A 22,330-nucleotide genomic window follows, 5' to 3' on the forward strand; every position below is an offset into this window, starting at 1 on the left:
AATAAATGGTGTAAAATTTCCTTTTTTCAGCAATTAACATGGGAATTGCTAGCATATATTAATACTTAAGTGTGATATATTAACATAGGAATTTCTAGCATATATTGAAAACCCGGCGCATGTATTAATTGTTTTGATACTTAAGTGTGATATAAAGTTCTGATATTTGCTTGTGGAGCATATAAATTACCATGTTAGTTAGTGTGAAAATAGAGATATCTCCACGATTGATCCTGGTGGGACCATATCATAACGGTTTAGATTATTTGATACTGAGTAAACTACAAGAGCACAACTCTAAGTTTAAATAAATATTAGCCTCATATGAAATACAAACATGGCCTTGAGCAGAAGGATAATGTTAGAGATGAGGGCTAGAAAATAGGAGAGTAAAAGAAAGATGTAAGAACACGACATGGCAAGAACGAGGAATGACTAGATGAGGAGCAGTGTGAAACCTCAACCAACGAGGAATGACGACCTAGGATCTATACAATAGTGACCATGTTGCATAGCTGCACGTGGCATGCATGCTTGCTAGAAAAGGATAAAATAAACAGGTTGAACATGATCTTAGCACGATGTCCAGCACAATGGTGCTCCAGTGCTGGAAAGATAGTGTAACTAATAGCACCCATTTGTCAAGTGCAGACGATTGACCAAGAAACCACCTTTCGCAAGCCGCGGGTGTCTTTGGAACACAAAACCAAGACGATGAGAATTCTTTGTGTGTATGAACGATGCTCCTCGGAGAAGCGGTTGGCGTAAAAAATAAAACTCACCAATGATTGCATTGCAAATTATATCGTTGGAGTTGCAAACAAAACGTCCAAGGATAACACTCCTACAACTATTATTACCTCAAATGTGTAATGTATAAGCGCCGGATAGAATCGGTAGAGTGTGAAAAATGAAAGGAGTAGATGAGTTCCACTAGGCCATGGATTGTCATCCTAGCGGCGGCATGAAGAAAGATCTATTGAGTAGATGTGAGAAATGGAAAGGTATAGATGAAGCGCCCGATGGAAGGCAAGAAGGCATCATAACTTTGGTGGACACACGAGGCAGTTATGAATGACGATGAGATTGAAAGAGACTAGAAGAAACTAAAATAGATAAATAAATCAATTTTCTCACAAGGAAGAAGATGACCAACTACAAAGAGACGGGTGGGTCTCAAGGTTATATCCCCTAATATTTTCCAAACAATTTTATAATTAAAAGATTTTCACAAAAGTACATAAATATTGAATGGATTAAAAAGCATGAAATTAACTATAACTTTATATCCACGATGGGTCCAAGAAAACAATAAAGTTAAGGAAAATTAGCAGTTTGTTTTTCATAGACTTCGAAATATAAACTAATTAAACAATAGTCTGTATCAACTACATATAAATAAATACTTAAAGTTTATTAGTACAAAAAGCTAAATTTTATCTTTCATAAAAATTTAAAAATATAATAGAACAAATATAGTCGTGCTATTTGTGTGGTTGCTAGACTTGGAAAGTGTAGTAATAACCAATATAAGAAGATTAGGGGCACAATAGTATCATGGCTTGAAATAATTAATTAATTAATTTTCTCATTGAAGAATAGTGGGCGGTCTGATCCGAACCCGAGCTCTCCTCGAGTTGGGCCTGAATTTGCATGCCCGATATAGTTGATTTTGGGTCTAAATAAATTGGGATTTTTATTGGTCCCACATGAGTCCGACTGTGCCCGTAAAATGATTAGGTTTATTTATCATGCACGTTCGTCTTTGCTAACCGATGGGTAGCGGAAAAGCTACTTCGGAGAAAAATAGGAGGGAGAGGGGGGGGGGGTATACAATATTAAGATAGAGGATGAGCACAAAGGAGAAGTCTATACAACCTATTGCAATGGTAAATTTGTTGATGACAGACGAGTCTTGCTAGAAAAAAGCTGTAGAAGATGTAAGAAAATATGGGAGTATATGGCGATGGTAGGTTTAGATTGGAGAATACAGAAATAAGAGAGGTTTGAATATGATGAGAACTAAAGAGGGTGCATTCACTACTCATTAAGTTTTCAGTGCAAACTCAAAATTAAATTACGATATTACTTTGATGTTACAATTCAATCACTCGCTTAGATATTCGCCTAGAAACACTAAGGTTAATTTATCACCATGACAAAAATGTACATTGCTGGTCCAAAAATAATCAAATATAATCCTATTAAATATGTAAAATATTTAATATATTATGCAAAATCTTTTCCTTTTCTTTTACATTTATATTTCGAGAAGATATGGCATAGAATATGATGATGAAAAAGTATAGACGATACTTTGACCTGTGCCATTAGAATAAAAGGAATAAATAACATGACTAGACAAAATTATTCGCAATAATTTATTTTGAAGTAAAAAATTCATATAGGAGCACAAAAAAGCTCGGGCCACCTTGCTGGTTCGTTGGAAGCGAGCCGGTGTCCTCACGCGAATCAATCCCGTATTCCTGTGCCAGAATTCAACCGCTAGCTGGCTGCCTCAAAAATCTTGGCCGCAGCTTTGCTCAGGTTCTTCACGGCGCCACGCAACTCTCTGATCCAACAGTGCTAGCTGACCAGGGAGCTGCTTCCATGGCATCTTGGCAAGCTTTTTTTTTTTCCCTCATGGCATTTCCTTGGAAGCGTCTTCCTGCCCGGCCAGGGTGAAAAGTTACCAGCTCTGGCGCGCGTACGTGGCTCGTTTCCTTGCAAGCATCTTCCTGATGAGAGGCCAGAGCCAGTGTACTTACTGATGGTACTTGAAAGTTGGCTCCGGGGACGACGAGATCCAAACAATTCGTGGGAGTAGTACCATACTACCATGGGGTTCCATTTCGTAGGGACATGGCGTCCCTACCATAGCGTAAAGGGGGCAGTGCGTGGCTGCGTAGAGCTCGATTAGGCCGGGTTCTGATTAGGGTTAGACTACCACTCCATAAGCACTAGGCGCCTCGGGAATTGGAGCCAGCGGCTGCAAACAAGACCGTCGCGGCAGCCTTTCCATGTGGAGCAGCACGAGATGCCAATGCCATGATGGACTTCTTTGTTTATGCAACGCCCTGCAGCGAGCACACATCATCATAGGCTCCGGTTCTTCAAGCTTTGCCCTGCAAAATTCTGTCTTTTACGAGCTAGTGTCGCTTTGTCAGTCGCCACTTTGTTCTCTTTTCACCAACACTACTACTCTCGTGCCCTACAGATCTGCGAGCTTCACTCGATTGATGAGCTACGCCTTTTGTACCCGGCAAAACAAAGGCACGACGAGCAGGCCTATGTGTGAGAAACGATGTGCACGTTGAGCATCTCGCTCCTTTTGCTAAAGTCTACTCTGAGCTCGCAAGCTTCAGCGTCGTCGACTTCGTCAGATTCAGGCGCTGAAAAAAAAAAGGCAGCGGCAGCGGCGGCCGTCGCGTTCGTCCATTGTGCTGGAAAGGGAAGCGCCCGATTAGGTGGCGGTTAGATGAGCTAATTTTCAAAAACTTCCAAACCGCTCCGACGATCTGGCTGGACTCACCTACTAACCTCCCCCGTCAGAAAGGAACACGGCGCCGAGGATCTGGCGATCTGACCACGAAGCAATTTGAAGCGAGCCGGCCGGCGAACATGCCGCGGCACACATGAACCGAGGCCGGGAGCACCGGGGCCGGGCGCTTCGAGGTCACTGACAGGCGGGCATCAGTGCCAGCGCCTCCGGACGCGTCGCGACGCAGCGGCCAGTGCCCGGCCGGCGAGGCGAGAGGAGAGAGGATGGTCGGGGAACGGATAGGCGTCGCCGTCGCGTCAGGGAACTGATTAAGAGGCCCGCGGGGGCGCCGGTGGCCGTCGCGATCGCCGCAGCAGGCACGCGAATTCGGGCAACGGAGATCGCCAGTGGCCGATCACGCGTCCGCCCTGCCCCTGCCGCTGCCACTGCCAGCAACTGCAAGTCTGCAACCCACGCGACTCTGCACACCGCGTCGCTGTCGCGGTATCCACTGGAGACACAACAGCGGAGGCAGCCGGTGGTGTCCACGCCGAGCCGGCAGGGTCTCGCTTCGGGGGATCCGGCGCGGCCGCGTGCGTACGCGTACGCGACGACGGGGAGATCCGGACAATGCCCGCGAACCACCACGGGCCGCGCACGGCGCTCTGCTCGTTTCGCGCTCCACGGGCGCCTGCTCACGCCCGCCGCGTTGGAAAGGGGAGGAGTCGTCTCCGGCTTCCTCGCCACCGGCACCACACCAAGCTTTCCCCAAACCCCATCCCGTGCCAGTATCATGGCACCGCACAGGAGTTACTCTGGTACTCTGGTATGATCATGCGATAAGTCATGGCAGCCACCTGGGATTTGTTATTAGTGCAGGCATGAGAAGGTTTTATCTATTTTTAAATAAAAACAGACTGCAAATGAGTATTTGGTATGATTATTTGTGGATAAGTCGTTTTTATTTATTTTCTTGCATTGACCGACAGCGCCACAGGTGAGCATGGGTGTAAAGTATGGAAGTTGGATTTTTCAAAAAGTTTGTCCCTTCCTGACTGTTCTAGCAAGAAGTACTGATTGCGAGAATTGCGTGATTTTGGAACGGAGGTCTTTTGAAGAAAGAAAAATGGAACAGAACAAAGATTAGCTATCTGAAGTCAAACTCAGTCTGTACAACCGAAAGTTATGAGCAATTGGTCATTGCTCGTTAATTCTTTTGTATAGCATTGCTCGCTAGCCGCTAGTCAGACTCAGAAAAATCTAGAAAAGGTGAAAAAGAAAATGTTTCCTTGATCATACACAGCTCTAGTCTCCAAGAAAGTCATGATCTTGACGCAGCAATCAGCATCACTTCTTCTCCTTGATAATGGAGAGTTCTTCAAGCCAGTCCAGGATCCTGCTACGACGAATGCCCTGGCCGCTCTTCGCGCCGTCCTTCTTCCTGCTCCGCTTCGCCGCCTCCGGCAGGCGCGCGGGCCCGACGGCGTCGGGCGAGCACTTGCACCCGAGGCTGTCCCCGAGCAGCCCCGCTAACCCAAGCTTCTTGTCAACGGCGGCGGTCACCTGCTCGAACCTCGCGCTCCTGCTGCCCCCGCCTCTCGCCGCGGTGGCGGCGATCTTGGCCTCTGCGGGGCGCGGCGGCGGGTACACTTCCGGGGCGCCGACGACGCCGAGGCGAAACAGGCCCCACGAGGTGGGGGGCGGGGCGGACCCGGTGCTGCGGCGCGGGCGCGCCGAGCGCAGCTGCGGCGACGGGCTCGGGTGCGCGTAGAACAGGCTGCTCGACAGCGAACGCCGCGGCGGCGGGGCGGGGGCGCCGCCGTGCTCGGAGGAGGCGCTCTTGGACGACTGGCTCCGGCTGACGCACCCGCTGCTGCTGCCGCTGGAGCTCGTGCTGCGGCTGCCGGACCGCGACACGAGGCTCACGGTGGACGCCGCCGACTCAGAACGCGGCAGCGTGACAACGCTGGCGCCATCGGCGGCCGCGGCCGAGGAGGGGCGGAGCGGGAGCAGCTTGCCTTGGCAGAACAGCTTGTCGGCCACGCACATGTCCGTCTCCGCGGCCTTGCCGGCCGGGACGAGGCCACCGGACGACAAGATGCAGAACTCGAAGTCGTCCGCCGCGTCCGTGGTCGGGCCGCCGGCTTCGGCGCGAGACTCTGCCGCTGCGTCTGCCATGGTCGGATTCTTTCCTTCGTCCTAGGAGAATGGGGGAAGAAATGGTCAGGTTTTCGTTGTGTTGTGGGCTTCTTTTTGGCTTGTTCGGTTTTATCTTGGAAGAATGGAAGAGGTGATGTGGTGGTCTCTTTCGTCCCTGTTGTAGGGACCCTGTGATGTCACTATATACACATACATACTGCACCTTTGGCAGCCATTAGTCAAACCTCAAAACTCCAAAGGTTGATTTTGGCAAGCTTTAAATTGATACTATTTTATCAGGTGGCTGTTTTTGATGAAAGGCGAAAAATACCAAGTATACTTAACACGTCGCCACGTCGGGATAAATTATATTTGGCAATTTAATTCATACCATAGTATATACATTGGAAATAGTCGTTTGTCAGAAAGCCATTCCCAATTTTAGTCATTCTTAGAATGAATGCTTTCCATCAGAAGCAAAATTTGAGTGATAAAAAAGAGACGTGTCAATATCAATCACCTTTGACCGATTGATTTCTATAAAAATATGTACCATAGGAAGAGTCGATCGGAAAAGGAATCACATATCTTAGCTATGCTTGAACTAACATTTCTATCATAATATAGTTTTGAGTGCGAGAAACAAAAAAAGGACACCAAAAGTAAGTGTCTTTGGCCACTCCATGCAAAAAGCTCGTTTTTACACTTCTGTGGTATGGAGGTGGATTTGAGACTAATATGCAAAATGAACAGTGAGGAGCTCAACTGCTGTTGCAAATGGGAGCTCAACTTGAATGGTTTATTAAGCTCATTTATTCGAATTCGAATAGCACAAATGTTGTGGATTTTGTAAACGCTACAAAGAAGGCATCATAAAATCAATCTCTGCTTAGTGAATCTACACAATTAGTCTCCATTTATGCAATTAATTTTATAGTTAGCTTATATTTAATACTTCTAATTAGCGTCCAAACATCCCATGTGACAGGAACTGAAGTTTAGTCCGGTCATCCAACACCCCCTGGGATACCACACAATGATAAAAGAACTAATGGCATGCACACAAATGGCACTTGTCATATGTGTACATGAAAGATTGTAGTACTGAATTAGTCACGCACTGTGTAATTATCTTCAAATTTGGATTTGCTCGCGCACTGGACGTACTAAAAGGAACCATTGCAGGTAATTAAAGAGCATATCCCACCCTTCACGCGTAGATCAAATCGTCCCGGAATTGTCTTGCTTGCTTTGGTTTCTCCAACAGGCCACAGCTGACAAGTGACAACACTGCATCCCATTTCCATCTTTGTTTGCTGAATTCAGATACGGCAGGATTCCTCCCTAATATCCTATTTGCCTGGCGTATACACAAGCCCAAGGATGGAATTGAACTTTGAAGGCCCCGAAATCCGTCGTGAATGGTCAATCTCTACCAGACATTACCCCACGTAATCCCTCTCGTAAACCCATAATGGCAAGATTTCGACAGGCGTGCTGGATCAACTGTCAGATCAGTCTCACGCATCAGCATCGTCGCGCATCATCACGCGATTCTACAGCCACGGGAATGTTGGGCCGTCGCCTGTACCATCGCTCGAGCGGCACCAACGCGCGTGCCTAGCGTTCGCTATGGCCTATGGACTCCCCGTCGCTCAAAAATGGCGCGACGAGGCGGCGAGGCCCCAGGTCACTCGTAGCTGGTGGCGAATCGAAGTGCCGGCCGGTCAGCCGGCGGCGCGTGGATGTGTTGGCGGCCGCGGATCGGGCAGGTCGCAGAATACGCGTCCCTCACCCGTGCCCGTGCCCGTGCCCGTGCCCATTCGACTGCCAACTGAGGGCACAGAGTTTCGGTAGATCGGCGACTCGGCGTCGCGTGACGAGACCTTTGCGCGCCAACATTAACGCCGGCCCGCGGGGGTCATGCGGCACGGCGGCGGCGGCGGGGGCTGGGCGCTTTCGGCTCTTTTATGGCGGGGAGTGAGGGCCCGAGAGGCAGGGACAGAGAGAGAACTGGGTTCCACCCATCTGCCGCGTTCGGGGTCGGTGGCGGTGGCGGTGGCGGCGGCTCGGCGGGCCGGCTGCCACTTGCACGGTGCAGCGGGAGATGTCGTTGAACTGGTCGGCGGCGAGATCGCGACGGCCCTGGGTGACGTCGATTTGATTCTAGAACTGGTCGCGTTCTTCTTCCTGTCTCGTGTCACGGCCGGAGCCGTGGTCCTGCTAGTACCGTGCTGTCCGTGCAGGCATGAGTTCATGCGTGCGTGATTCAGTTCTGGGTTTCAGCTGCTGTTCATGTCGTCCGTGACGGCTTTGACCGTAATTTCTTTTGCAACTGTGGATATCGCCGTTGACGAAGGTTTCAGTTTGCAGGCCGGGATGGGCCGGTAGTTTCAATGGGCTGGGCTAACAAAGGCGGCGGTTCCATTGTGATGAGGAATTGAGGACATCGAGAAATCGAGTTTTTTTAAAAAAAGAGTTCTAAAAAAAAGTGCCGGTTGGGAAAAATTGGAAAAATGGGTACCTCCCGCCCTTGATCGGACGGGAGGCGTAGGGCCGGGGACCTCCCGCCCATCCAGCAGGCAGAAGGTTACAAAACTATTAAGAGGCCTCTCCCGAGGGTCTGTTCGCGAATAAAAAAGTTCTTTCTTATTCGCGAAGAGGCCCCTGAGGCATCCCGCCCGCCCGTCGGGCGGGAGGTGCCCACCTCTTATTTTTTGTTGGAATTTATATTTTACAAACTATTTAAAATTCATACTTTTTTGAAATACAAGATTTATTCGCCATACTCTTTTGTATACATAAAAAAATTTAGTTCAATTTTACGAAGAAGATTACGGTATCTAAAACTCGTACGAAGATGGTTAAACGATAACGTTTTGTAACGTAGAATCCAAATACACATAATGGTCCATTAAAAATAAAATAGTATGATCTGTTAAAAGTCAATGCGGCAAATATTACAAATACACATAATGGTCTATTAAAATTACGAATACACATCCAGGTCTGATACAAACTCAACGCGGTAAATATTACACATGAGCAAGCAACGTTCAAATAAAATTACAACTAAACGATGCCTGATGTCGTAGTAGCACTCGATCGGCGACGTCTCCCACTCCTTGATGCAACCGAAGGTCTTCCATCTATAGCATCACCTGTAGCGCCAGCTTCAGCAGAACTGGGTCCAGCATCATTGTTTGGACAACGTTTATACGTGTGTCCACTCTGATTACATGCACTGCAGCGCTGTATCTTCGGACGGAGCTCTGACTCATCCATGTCATTACGAATACGCCGTGTCTGACAGCGCCCTCTCTTAACCCGAGCTGTTCTCGGGTCTGGAATATATATCACAGGATTCGCTGTCTCAGTGAACGATCCAACCATACTTTCCTGTGAGAAAGATCCCATCGATGCACAGGAGAGGCCGACAGTGTTGGAATGCGTTAATGCATGGACCCAAGCTGAAAAAGACCCGCTGCAATATGAATGGCGGACCTTCTCGTCTGTCTAGACTTTTCAGGTCATAATAGCTTCCAGGATTTCTCTGATATAGGATGGCCAGCAATCGAGGAATATTATCATATGCAGCCTCGAACATCCCAAACCTCATCTCCAACACCTTCTGTTTTGCACTCCACGCCATGCCTTGCTGTACGAGATGGTATACTTGTACTTTTCCTAAATATGCCTGATAATAGACTTTGGTTCAAATGACATGTTCTCTACTATCATCCCGTACATTTCATTTGCGATGTATTGCGATGTAAGGTTGCAATGCACCTCCGGCAAATGACAAGTGTGTTGAGTGACAATTGAGCATTCCCAATAATCTTTCCATTTACCCTTACAGGCATGCACCCGTCACAAACAGCCCTCCTTCACACATACCACATCGTATTTACGAGATTTGCACTCGACTATTTTGAACTTTCGCATAAGAGAGAGACCAACACTTAACAGTTTCCTTCACCTCATCAATTGAGTGGTACCTCGCACCCTGGACAACTTCGTTCTCCCTGCAATCCGAAGGCACGCTAGATCCCTCATCTACGACAAGATGACTGAAGTCGCTGCTTACCCATTCTTCAGGCACATCCTCATCATCATCAGACGAATCGGCATTCATTGCTTCATCCAATTCACGTTCTTCGTCTTGCAGCTGTTCAACAATAAAGGGTATGTTCTCCCCTTCATCAGCCACGCATTGAGGTGCTGCGGTGCCACCTGCCTCAATGTTTGGCTCCTCAACTTCTTCATCAAAATTTTCATCCCCCGGAGCAGCTTCAATGTTTATCAAAGGGTTCTGTTGCACACTGACAAGGAGTACCAGTGGTCATTGCCAATGACTTGCATTTTGCAGATAAGTTAACCAGTTCTCGTTGCTTGCAAGTGGCATCAGCTCCCAGATTAAAGCGTGAGTGGTACGATTTATGACGCACTGAACACTCACAGTGTGTGTCTTCTGATTAATCCTTAATCCCCTCATTAACCAGTTGCATAGGGATTCAAATGTCCTCTCGTGCGGTCCGGTAATTCCTCTGACCGCACAGTTGAATTCACTTAAACCTACCCCATTCGGCCCATAAATCACATTTCCTTCTCCGTAATATATACTGAAAATACTCTTCTCGGAAGATATATCCGTCAATCATTAATAAACTAGTTATACTATTGTTGTCGGTCAAACCCCGCCGGCGGGCAGCGACAGGCAACACGAGGAGCCGGGAGGCTTCCGGGACGGCTGGTGGGCCCCGGTCCCTCGGTCAACGGCCCAGTGATCCGGCGCGCGCCCTGGCTGAGAGTCGCTAGGCGTGCCACCTGATCCTGCACCCGATCAGGAAGGTGTGATGTGTCAAACTCCTGCGTGCATAGACATGTGTAAAGATTAGTCCGAGCCGTGATCGGCTCATCACCTCCTCCCCGGTATCGGCTATAAAGAGCCGATTGCATCAATACCGGATCGGATCTTTGGAACGGGCAACATAGAAACATATATATATATATATATCCAAATAAAACTCGCTTCATAAATAACAATCTAATCCAATCTACGACGACTAAGCCCTCACTGCACGATCGGAACATCCTACACGTAATTGAGCCTAAAAAATACGCGAAGGCATCAGAATAACGATCTAAACAGAGATCGAAGAAACAACCGAAAAGCCGATTCCTGAAACAACCTCTATTCAAGCGACAAGCCGATACAAAGCATATCATCGGATCATTCAACTCGTTTGCAAGGGCTAATCATGCACATATCAAACCAAGCTTCTAAATAAATAGAAACCAGCCATAACAGATTGGATCTACTGATAACTATGAAACAAGACAAAACCATCGTATCCGCGAACGAACACGACGATCAAACGTACAAGAGCAACACATAAAGCATGATTAAAGCACAAGAGGAATAGATTACTCTACGCATGCTAAGATAAATAACGTTACTCGCCATCTACAAGGCTTCAGCACGAGCAACGTGTAAACGAACGAGCAAGGATAATGCTACCCCGATCACGCAGAACGTGATCGGGGTCGCATGGCACTTACCCGATGAGAAACCCTAGAACAGGGGAGGCGATACGCCGAGAGTTGATGATGAACGATTCTGTCCTTCTTGTTTATTCATGATACATATTTATAGTCCGTAGACTTGTTCTCCTTAACTAACCCTAACCTAACACGACACGAATCTTAACTGCTTGTTCTTAACTTACACGGCCTTACTGGCTTCCATTATCCGCACAAGGCCCAATTCGCAAGTTTGTCACGACTGCCTTCTAAGCCCATCTTGCTCCATGGCCCACTTCTGGCCCGGTCAAAATACGGCGATAACAACTATATATTAATACACAACGACCCTAAGTTTCAGCGATTCCCAGATTATATTTTCCAGATTCTAAACTATTCAGAATATAATTGAAAATACTAAAAACTATTCAAAACATAACTATCCTAACAAATATTTTCTATATTATAGTTATTTTCAAGTAATTATACGACTAGAATGAGAATATAACTTCAAATCGACGTGTGAACAGGGCTTTACCGCTTCCTCTTCTCTCTTCCTCTCCTCCCTTTCTTTTTTTTTCTGGTTTTTGTTGAATAAAATGGAAATTTTGGGGCAGGTGGGGGCTTATATAGCCCGGGGGAGGGGGGACCTCCCGCACGCCCAACGGGCGGGATGCCCCTCGGTACCACCTCCTGCCGTTGGATGGGCGGGACGCCCCCACGGGGACCTCTTCACGAATAAGAAAAGTTTCTTATTCGCGAAGAGGTCCTCAGGGAACCTCCCGCCCGCTGGATGGGCGGGAGGTCCCCGGCCCCACGCCTCATTTTTCCAATTTTTCCCAACCGACACCCCTTTTTTGATTTTTTAAACCCTTTTTTAAAAAAGTCTCGAGGAATCGAGGAAGGAAATATTAAAGTAGCCCAACCGGCCTGTTTTGAGTTGAGATCCGTCAATATTTTGTCTCATTTTATCTTCTTTGCGATTAGACATTACTTCGGGTGATGACCTGCTAGCATGCATATTACCGTCACCCACGTGCATGCAAATCCGAAATTAAAAAACTTATAACTATTAAACCGAACATCCAGATTAAATTTAGATTGCACCATTATTTTTATTATGACAAGATCTTCAAAATAAGACCACACTTGCCTATATTTGCATAATATTTTTTTAAAATATTTTTTAATACTAAATAACTAGTTTCGACTACTGGGAACAAATATTTTAACAACACAAATAAATAATTTTTTTATGAACAAAAAATTAAACATAAAGAACAAATAATAATGTATAGCGAACAAAATATTAAACATCATGAATATTTGATTACTGAATAATTGAAAAAAAATCATGAATAAATGAGCTAGCATGGCTGAACAATTTAATCTCAAAGCGAACAAAGTAAATTATACACCTGGAATAATTATATTATAAACATAAAACATGATATTACTATCTATAAATTAATGGATAGATTGAACAACAAGGAGTAACAGAAGATTATAAAAAATATAAAAAAGAGGATAGGTACATAAAGAATAGGTAAAAAGAGTGGCATAAGAAATTAAAGCATAAATTAAAAATATTAGATAAAAAATAATAGGAAAATTATATTAGATAAATACATCAATTATTAGTACATTTAAAACAGAGAAAGGAAATAGAGAAGAAAATAAAATAATAGATGCATGCATGCAGGTGAAGACAAAAACGAAGACATCACCCACATGCAAACAATTTGTATACCTAGAATAACTTTATAATCTTTAAAAAGTTTAAATGGAGGAAATTATGTATAGAAAGTAAGGGAGAATGTAAAATAAATAAAAATAAAATAAAAAGATAGGTAAAAAAGATAAGCAATTTAATATGAACTAGAAAGATAAACTAAAATAATTATGATATAAGAAATGATGGAAACCTATAAATTAAAAATATTAAATTAGTAAGAAGAGAAAAAACATCAAATATTAATATCTTTAGAGGTACATAGTTTAAAAAAATAAGAAACATGAACAAAAAAATAGATGATATGAATATTAGACAATATAAAATATTTAAAATTAAAAATAGAGAAAATTTGAAAAGAAAGAATAATAAAAAGGTATTGAAAAATGATAAAAGCAAAGAATGAAAAAAGCAAGAAGGAATATCTATAAAATGATTAGAAAACAGAAATGAAAAAGAAATAGGAAGAATAAGCATGAAGAAAGCAAGGTCGGAACAAGGAAAAAGCACAAAGGAAGCAAGCAATAATGAAGAAAAAACGAAGAAACAAAATAAGAAGAAAAAAAAGAAACTATAAAGAGCAGCATGCTAACATGTGCTGTAGCAATCCCATCAATATTAATAACACAGTAATAGTGCAATAGCTGGTTGATAGATTAAAAACACACGGATCGCAACAGCCCACTACATAATAAAGAATCAGTAAACAAATAGATATTAAACTTCGTACGCTAATTAATATTAGGCCGAATGGGTAATATTGATTGATCTTTCAGATGATGGATAATTGATTTGCAGCACAGGCGACCTATAACTTCCCCGTCCGGACCGTGCCTGTCCGTCGAGACCGGACGCAAGACTAGACACGACTTCTTCAAAAACCATGGCCTCGTGTGATTCGGCGACAGGTACGCATGGTAAACGTGCAGGTGCCCAGCCGTCCAGGTATCAATCATTGTTCTAGAATGTTTAGCACCACGTAGTCGATTTCTTTACCCCTGAAAGACACAGAAAATGCGAGCTTCTGTGCACAAAAGTTGCTCAAATTTGCTTAGACAAATTGCAAGTTGATGCCGAATTCGGACCAAGTGAAAGACCAGGCCCCACGGGTCCAAATGCACGCGCGCGTGTGCCGCCCCAACAGAGATCGGTTCCACTTTCCAAGCCTGCCGCTTCGTGCTCGCCTTCCGCGCCGGCTCCGCCCTCGTGCTCCTTTGACGCGACCATGCACGGCGCGCCGCCATGTCGGTCTATAAGTAACCGCGGGTGCCGCGATGCAGCGCAAGCAATCGCCGTCCTCGCAGATCGTCACAGCAGGAGCTCGAACGATAGCGCGAAAAATGGACCAAGACGAGTACCTGTCCCTGTGCCTCATGGCGCTCGCCGCCGCGTGCCAGCAAGCCGGCGCGACGGCGCCGCGCCGGCCACACGACGTGGCAGCGCCATTATCGTCCGCGGCGGCGTCATCGACCGAGCTTCCGCTCCACTTCCGGTGCCCCCTCTGCGGCAAGGCGTTCGCGTCGTACCAGGCGCTCGGGGGGCACAAGGCGAGCCACCGCAAGCTGCCCGCGGGTGGTGGCGCGGCGCCATTGTTCCATCAGAAGGAAGCAACCGCGGAGGCATCATCGGCGTCCGGGAGCGGCGGCGCCGGGCGGCACGTCTGCACGGTGTGCCGCAGGGGATTCGACACCGGGCAGGCGCTCGGCGGGCACAAGAGGTTCCACTACCTGCACGGGCCGTCGGTGTCGGCGTCGCTGCCCAGCGGTGCGGTGCCGAGCGCGGTCGGTGGGTTTGACCTGAACCTGGCGCCCCTGGTCCCGGAGATTGGATTTCCCGGCGTGAGGCGGCGGGGCGACGACGATGAGGTGCCGAGCCCTTTGCCTTTGCCGCCCAAGAAGCCACGCCGGCCGTCGAATTCTGCATGAACGGAAGCAAATTCAGCCCGGAAGCCATGCATTGGATGCATCGTCGGAAACTGAGACGTCACTAGTTGAGACGAGAGACGAGAGACGAGAGAGCGGCACAGCATAATCAATTTGAAAATAAACTGTATGATGCGTCTCTTTATGATTGGTTGAAAAATCCAGTACAGCTAATGGGTATTGTGTTATAAAACACACAAAATTTGATTGGATTTGGTCGCCAAATTTATCCATGAACTTCTAATATCAATGTATCTTTTATAATACTTATGTCTCTTAAAATTGGATATGGGTTGATGAACTAGTATCAACAAACCACAAGCTTGACATACTACCACGTACTGATAGAGCATTAGGGGATAGCCCATCGCTGAAGGAAATTTTATTAGTTTGAATAGCAGTCTTGGTTTCTGATTAATCCAAACTGGTGACTTATTTTAACTAGGCTGCTAGTATGGAACTATGGGTTTTTATTCCCAATCACAGAACTGCTGGTGTGGTTGCTTCCTTGCTGCATATTGACCAATCCAAAGTATGTTCCAGCAGGACCCTTCGCAATGAGGGATTCATGTGATCCTGTCTCCACAACAATTCCTTTCTCAAGCACAACGATCATGTTACAATTCTGAATAGTGCTCAACCTATGAGCCACCACAACACTTGTCCTACCGACCAACATTCGGCTCAATGCCTCTTGCACCACCTTCTCGGACTGGCTGTCCAATGCACTTGTGGCTTCATCTAGAAGCAATATGGCAGGATTCTTCAGAATTGCACGAGCAATAGCGATGCGCTGCTTCTGCCCTCCCGATAGTAGAACACCTTGATCTCCGCACCTTGTGTTATATCCATCCTTCAGGTTGCTAATGAAGTCATGTGCATTTGCAGACCTTGCTGCATCCTCAATTTCTTCCACACTAGCTGTTTCTCTGCCATACATAATGTTCTCTCTGATGGTACCTGCAAATAGTGTTGGCTCTTGGCTCACCAGCCCAATATGCTGGCGTAGGGCTCGAAGATTATATGTTTTAATATCTTTACCATCGATCTCTACTACCCCGTTAATTGGGTCATAAAACCTCTCTATAAACCCAATGATGGTTGACTTGCCTGAACCACTTTGCCCAACAAGTGCCGTTGACTTGCCTTGTTGGATGCTCAAGGAGAATCCTTTGAAGATGATCACATCAGGTCTTGATGGATATGCAAAATCAACTCCTCTAATGTTCACCTCGCCTTTGAGCTTCTCTGGTTTATATCCCACAGGGTTGTCTGGATCAATTAATGTCTCTCGATCAAGAACAGCAAACACCGAAGCGACTGCATTAGCACCCTTAGCAAGATCTGCAGTAACACTACCCGCGTCTGCAATCACAAGACTTGTGCTTACTAGAATCAAAAAGGTTTGGAAAAAGGCCTTCGCAGTAATATGGTGACCAGCTATGAGAATTCCACTGTACCAGAAGGTGAGTGCCCATGTGCATCTCAAAAGGCTCATGGAGGTACCGAGGCCTAAACCTGCAAACCATGATTGTCGGATGCTTTCCTTGCGTGGACCATCTTGTGCTTGGTCAAGGAGGTGCAGGATGCGGCCCTGGGATGAGAAAGCCGTTATGGCTCGGAGATTAGAGACGGCCCCGGCAGCTAGCTTACTACATTCAGATTGTGCCTGTGTTGATTTCTTGGACATCCTCTTTAGTAAGACATGGCGAGTGTAAAAGCATGTAATGTCAAGAGGCTGGACTGCAATCATCACAAGAGCTAGACGCCAAGCAATCACCAAACCCATGATGTAGGCGGTTAGAACAGCAGAAACTGTCTGGGTCACTAGAGACATCCGGTCACCCACTAGTGACCTCACCTGCAGTACAAATAGTATGTGTTATCAGTTCTTACTCTCTTCCCAAATATTTGGAAGGCGTATTGTACTTACAATGTTGGCGTCGTGGGTAAGTTGTGAGCATATGGAACCACTAGAATTCTCATCACGATCAAACCAACCAATCTCGAAAGTGAGAAATTTAGCGAGCATCTGTTCCCTGATCCTCTTGGTGAGATATTCTCCCATGGCAGCAAAGTTGTAATATTGCCCAATACTGATAAGGAATGTCAGCACTGCAAGGCCGGCAGAGACAAGTGTGTAGGTCCTTGTTTCCTTCTTGATCTCTTGATGATCTGTCGAGAAGAAGATCGAGGTCACGCTGCCCATGGCATAGGCAAACATAGGCTGTATGCCTCCAGACACAATTGCACTGAAGATTCCTATTGATGCCTGCTTCAGCTCTGGCGCATTAAGCATAAGTAGCCTCCTGAACGATGGCACAGGAAGCTTTGAATTCTCTGAGTTACCATCATCTTTTGCATCACCCATTGAACGAGTTGAGCTTGACCTACTTGCTACAGAGAAACCCTTGCTCATAATTTGATTGCTTGATTGCTGCAAAATATTTGTATTTCCAATTTTGCCAACCTGCTCGGTCATTTCCACATCTGTGGTTTGCTGAAGGCGGACAAGAGATGAGTATATGCCATTCTCTTGTGCATTGAGCTCATAATGGGACCCTAACTCCTTCACCTCGCCAGACTGCATGACAACAATCATATCAGCGTTGCGGATTGTGGAGAGACGATGTGCAACGACAATAGTAGTTCGGCCCATGGAGGCCAATTCAAGCGCCTCCTGCACAACACGCTCTGAACTGCTGTCCAATGCACTAGTGGCTTCGTCAAGGAGGAGGATCTTGGGTGATTTTAGGATTGCTCTAGCAATAGCGATCCTTTGCTTCTGTCCTCCAGACATTTGAATACCACGCTCGCCCACCTGTTTATAATTAGATTGTGTATGGTTAGTGTCCAGAAACTACAACCTCTTATATTTCATTGAACAAGTCTAGTGCTAAGGTCTATGATTTGGACAATGTCAACAAACCAAAATGAACTTTTTGCATGATGAGATAACACTTGTAAAGATATGTAATTTATATTGAAATAAAAAGGATAAGCCAAGTTTGTTGTGGCAAGAGTATAGAAAATTGAGCTTTAGTTACTTCAGCAAAGTTACATATTATTTAAATAAGAAAACTTTTGCTTGTATGACTCTCTTACTCCATTTACAAACTTTCTTAACAGTTGGTGTGTACATTACTCCTACATGATTGACAACAGTTAGGATATGGTCAAGACTTCCCTGGTTAGAATAGCACTAACCTATCAACCCGTGCTCCCGTACAGACTAATTATAACTAATATAAAAATAAGGATTATAGCTAATAATTATAATTATCTATCTCACATCCTATTTCATTTGTTAAATATTCTAATACATACTCTAAAATACATACTTAATTGAACCATTTTTTGTGAATTGGTATTCTTATCTCTTCCATCATACATGAATACATGGTGACACATATCGTGGATAGTATTTTTATATAAATAATAAAATAAATAATATATTATTAGATAGAAATAGTAATTTAGAATTTTATATTAGTGCACTTTAATATTTTATCATAATTATATAATTTAGATTCATATTTAGGGATTATATTAACTTTTAATAATAACATAATTGGATAATTCATATGAAAATTTAGGGGATTATTTGCATTATTTTTATAATGGTACGGGTGGGTAATTTACACGAAGATTAGGGGGCTACTTTAGATTTTTTTATAATGGCAGAGGTGTGTAATTTAGATATATGTTTAGGGGGTTACTTTAGTTTATTTTTATAATAGCAGAGGTGGGTAATTTATTATGAAAGATAATAGATCTAATGATTATTATGATTAGAGTTGTCGGATTGATGGCCGGATATTTCTGATTTTTGCGAGAATTTCTAGAATTTCTTTTAGAGTGTCCACTTAGAATCTTATGTGGCTTCATGTGGAGGCTTCAAAAGAAGCCTACAATTAGTAATAGTAAGATATTTTTATTTTTTTATCTGTGTTATAAAAAAAAATATAAAAGTGGCATGCCTGTTCAGTTTGTCAGATGACATACTGCTTAATGGCATCCTTCCTGCGATGTGAACCCCAAATTTCTAGCTCGATATTTGATTGGTTGAGGTGATCTTTGTAGTATTAGTTTTGGTCCCTACCCCCAATAGAGATAGTCGCAGTTGAACTGACAGAAGTTACTATTGGCAGATGATGATGCGGTTACCCATCTTGAAAGGTGCAAGTGAAACAGGGGATACACAAGATATGTTTCTTCATCTTCTTTGTAAACATTTTAATTTTTTGTGCAGTATTTACGCATATCTTGCAAATATCCTTGAGTTTGATGCATCTACGTACTCTTCTTATTTCTTTGGATTTTTCTTTAGAATTTCAACTTTTTCAGAGAGTGCAAGTGCAGTCAGCAAGTAGAACATGGCACGTGATATACCTGCGTGTCGTAGCCCCGCGGCAACTGCGAGATGAAGCTGTGGGCGTTGGCCGCCTTCGCCGCAGCCGTGATCTCCTCCTCCGTGGCGTCCTCCTTGCCAAACTTTATGTTCTCCCTGATCGACGTCGCGAACAGCGCCGGCTCCTGGCTGACGAGCCCCATCTGCGCGCGCAACCACTTGAGCTGAAGCCGCCGGATGTCCACGCCGTCGAGGGTCACCTCCCCGGCCGACGGGTCGTAGAAGCGCTCCAGCAGCGCGATCACCGTCGACTTCCCTGAGCCACTGGCACCCACCAGGGCCACCGAGCGTCCGGCCGGCACGTGCAGGCTGAAGTTCACGAAGACGGGGCTCTTCGGTCGCGACGGGTAGCAGAACGCCACGTTCCTGAAGTCCACCTCACCGGCGACGTTCTCCAGCACCTCGCCGGCGCCACTCTCTGAGTCTATCTTGGGCACCCGCCTGATCAGCTCCATGATCCTCTCCGCCGCCGAGCTCGCCTCCGTTAGGTACTTGATGTTTGACAACGCCGACCCCAACGCTCTGCGTGGTTCGCGTCAGCTAGTGGAGCATCGGCGAAACAAAATTTACGGCGAGGCATGAACAGAGTTGCAGCCAGCTAGTATGACGTACCCGCCTCCGACGACGATGATGACGGAGACGATGTAGACGGTGCCGCCCTTGTAGCCATGGTACATGACGAGGCGGCTGCCGTACCAAACATTGAAGGCAAAGATGGCGATGCGGATGCCGCCGCTGCCGACGGCAAGGCCCTTGGCGAGCCCCTGCCTGAGCCCGAGCCGCACCGACTCCTCCAGCGCGGCGGAGAACCGCGCCGCGGTGGCCCTCTCCGCGACGAACGAGTGCACGGTGCGCACCGACGACATGGCCTGCTCGGCGATGGCGCCCGGGCGCGCGTACAGCTCCCGCATCCGTCGCGCCAGGCCGACCTGGACGCGGCCGTACAGGAAGCCGGGGACGATGAGCAGCAGCACGGACGGCAGCGACACCAGCGTGAGGCGCCACAGCAGCGCGAAAGCGACGGCGTAGCTGGCAACGAACATGGTGACGTTCATCACGAAGTTGGGCACCTTCTCGCTCAGCGCGTCCTGCACGACGAGGGTGTCGCCGGAGACGCCGGTAACCACCTCCGACGTCGAGCCCACGTTGAGGTCAAAGTACTCCACGTCCTGCCGGAGCACTGCCCTCAGGTACCGTGCCCGCATCCGCGACGACTGCCGTTCCGCCGTCCGCGTCCAGCAAAACGCCTCTGCACGGGGAAAACAATCCACGGTGTGAAGAGGGCAGCAGCCGGAGAACCTGCATGCTGGTGGCCGTGCGCGCTCACCTAGGAACGCCGCCATCCAGTGCGCGGCGGCCAGGAAGAGGGTGTTCCTCACGTTCTGATAGAGAAACACGGTGGATGCGTCAGCGTTGTTGTCTAAGATTGGAGGTCGTCAGAGATGGAATCTGTACCTCGTTCATCTTGGACCTGAACTGCTGGAGGTGATCAGGGCCGCTGCCGGTGTCGTCGAAGACGCGGCTGGTGATGGCCAGCATCACCGGCGTCGACATGCCGTCGCCCATGGCGCCCACCAGGCCCAGCACCATCAGCGCCACGTCCGCCGCATCTGCGTGCACGAACACTGACGCGAACGACCGCAGAACCGGCGCCGCCGCCTTCTCCTCCACCGTCTCCGCCGGGCCGTCGTCCTTAGCCATATCTCCGGCGAGCAAGCGGGCATACTGTTTCGTCTCACTCCTGAGAGAGGGATATATATTACATCTGCGTGCACGAACACTGACGTATTGTACTATGACGTTGGGTGGCTGACGTGTTGCTGGTGGGACGTCAGAGATAGAAGATTCGCCATTGTTGGTAGTCACCATCCTCCACCTCCTCTCTGCTTTTTATCCCCACATCATCGGAGGAGCGCACTGATGCCAAATGCGGCTTTTCCAAATCACTGGGCCACCATTAGAGAGGGGTGAAGTGACACCAACGCGGGCACACTAAGCGCTGGAGTGCTCTGGGAAGAAGCTTGTCGTTTAGAAGAGATAAGCGTTGCTGAAGGACGCGAAAAGGTTATCATGTGGTCAGAGTTGCCTCAACCTGAAGATACGAATGATATGTTTTAGGTACAAATAATATGTGCATATATCAGTGTCACGACCCAAACTGGATAATCATGATTAACATTTAAATAATAGCATTATGAGCATCATTAGTGCATAACATCCCATCATGTGCATGTGATGACATGTGTTTGGAATTGTTTTTGCTTGTGCAAATGAATGATTGTTAAGGAAATTCAATTTTTTCTTTGCAACTATGCCTCCAAATGTTTGATTCAAATACTAGATATAAAATGATAAATTTTAAAATATTATTTTCTCAATTTTTTAACCATTGAATTGAGCCACAAAATTATCGGAAAACTCAAAAACAGCCAATTTCTTCTTTTTACTGCGACCAATCCACAAAAGATTTTCAAGTGTTTCTTGTTGCGTTGTATCTGTAGTGTTTTTAGCTAGCTCCAGAAAACAATTGATAAGTTTTAGAGCTCGGAAAGATCTTGATTTTGATTTTTGAAGTTGAACCAACGTTTTTCCTTTTCTTTCTCCTCCTCGGAGCCCACCGGTCAGCGGGCCCCACCTCCCCTTCTCCCGTGCCTGCTCGCCCCTGGATTGGGCAGCAGGGATGGTGACACCACGTCGGCGGCTGCTGGCTAGGCCAGCGTGGCCGCGAGCAGCCGGGGCACCGCGCCCGACCGCCTTCCCTCCTCGTTTTAAAGCCACCATCCCCTTTGCCACCCAAAAATCCTAGCCCCAATTTCCACTTTCTCTCCGTTGCCATCCCTTTCTTTCCCAACTCCAGCCGCCGTCGATTCGCCCTCTTCGGTCCCCCATGACGCCGGCCTCCGTCCGCCGCCGCCGCGGCTCCTCGCCGTGCCGCCGCTCGCCGCGCTGTCCCGCCCGTCGATGCCGCGGGTGAGCCTCCCCGGCACGCCCAGGTCTCCTATGCGCGCACCGTCCTTGCCCTGCTTGCCTCCCCGGCCGCATCCCCAGCCGGTTGCCACGGCGGCAAGGCGTCGCGCCGATCGCGCGCGGGCCGCGCCCCTGCCGCGGGTCAACGCCAGCGG

The 22,330-nt window shown here is 46.9% G+C and overlaps 2 protein-coding genes across 4 annotated transcripts; one reads left to right on the forward strand and one right to left on the reverse strand.

The window, feature by feature from the left end:
* Nucleotides 1–13,616: 13,616 nt before the first annotated feature.
* LOC112880162 (putative multidrug resistance protein) lies at nucleotides 13,617–20,928 on the reverse strand. Of its 3 annotated transcripts, none has more exons than XR_003226241.1 (7): nucleotides 20,664–20,928; nucleotides 20,536–20,590; nucleotides 19,821–20,457; nucleotides 19,190–19,730; nucleotides 16,731–17,618; nucleotides 15,140–16,658; nucleotides 13,617–14,792 (listed from the first exon to the last, which is right to left on the reverse strand). XR_003226241.1 is itself a non-coding variant. In XM_025944661.1 (7 exons), coding segments are annotated over exons 1-7 (2,769 nt in total). In that variant the 5' UTR covers nucleotides 20,910–20,928; the 3' UTR covers nucleotides 16,021–16,161. The 3 variants fall into 3 exon arrangements, 2 of the variants coding, with proteins under 2 accessions (XP_025800445.1, XP_025800446.1); XM_025944661.1 differs by lacking the exon at nucleotides 13,617–14,792 and having other exon boundaries at nucleotides 16,021–16,162; nucleotides 16,258–16,658; XM_025944660.1 differs by lacking the exon at nucleotides 13,617–14,792 and having other exon boundaries at nucleotides 14,911–16,658.
* LOC112881303 (zinc finger protein 36-like) lies at nucleotides 14,150–14,800 on the forward strand. Its single transcript, XM_025945975.1, has one exon. The coding sequence runs from the start codon at nucleotides 14,150–14,152 to the stop codon at nucleotides 14,798–14,800; it is 651 nt and encodes a 216-aa protein (XP_025801760.1).
* Nucleotides 20,929–22,330: the final 1,402 nt, after the last annotated feature.

The sequence above is a fragment of the Panicum hallii genome, chromosome 2, assembly GCF_002211085.1.
Source record: "Panicum hallii strain FIL2 chromosome 2, PHallii_v3.1, whole genome shotgun sequence".
Lineage (NCBI taxonomy): Eukaryota > Viridiplantae > Streptophyta > Magnoliopsida > Poales > Poaceae > Panicum > Panicum hallii.

What these genes read in the sequence shown, in the direction of transcription:
- LOC112881303 (XM_025945975.1), top strand. Translation starts at nt 14,150, where the DNA reads ATGCAGCGCAAGCAATCGCCGTCCTCGCAGATCGTCACAGCAGGAGCT.
- LOC112880162 (XM_025944660.1), bottom strand. Translation starts at nt 20,909, where the DNA reads ATGGCTAAGGACGACGGCCCGGCGGAGACGGTGGAGGAGAAGGCGGCG. An exon ending in CTGGATGGCGGCGTTCCTAG is followed by an intron (nt 20,458 to 20,535) that starts GTGAGCGCGCAC and finishes TTCCCCGTGCAG; the next exon opens with AGGCGTTTTGCTGGACGCGG. An exon ending in ATCATCGTCGTCGGAGGCGG is followed by an intron (nt 19,731 to 19,820) that starts GTACGTCATACT and finishes CGAACCACGCAG; the next exon opens with AGCGTTGGGGTCGGCGTTGT.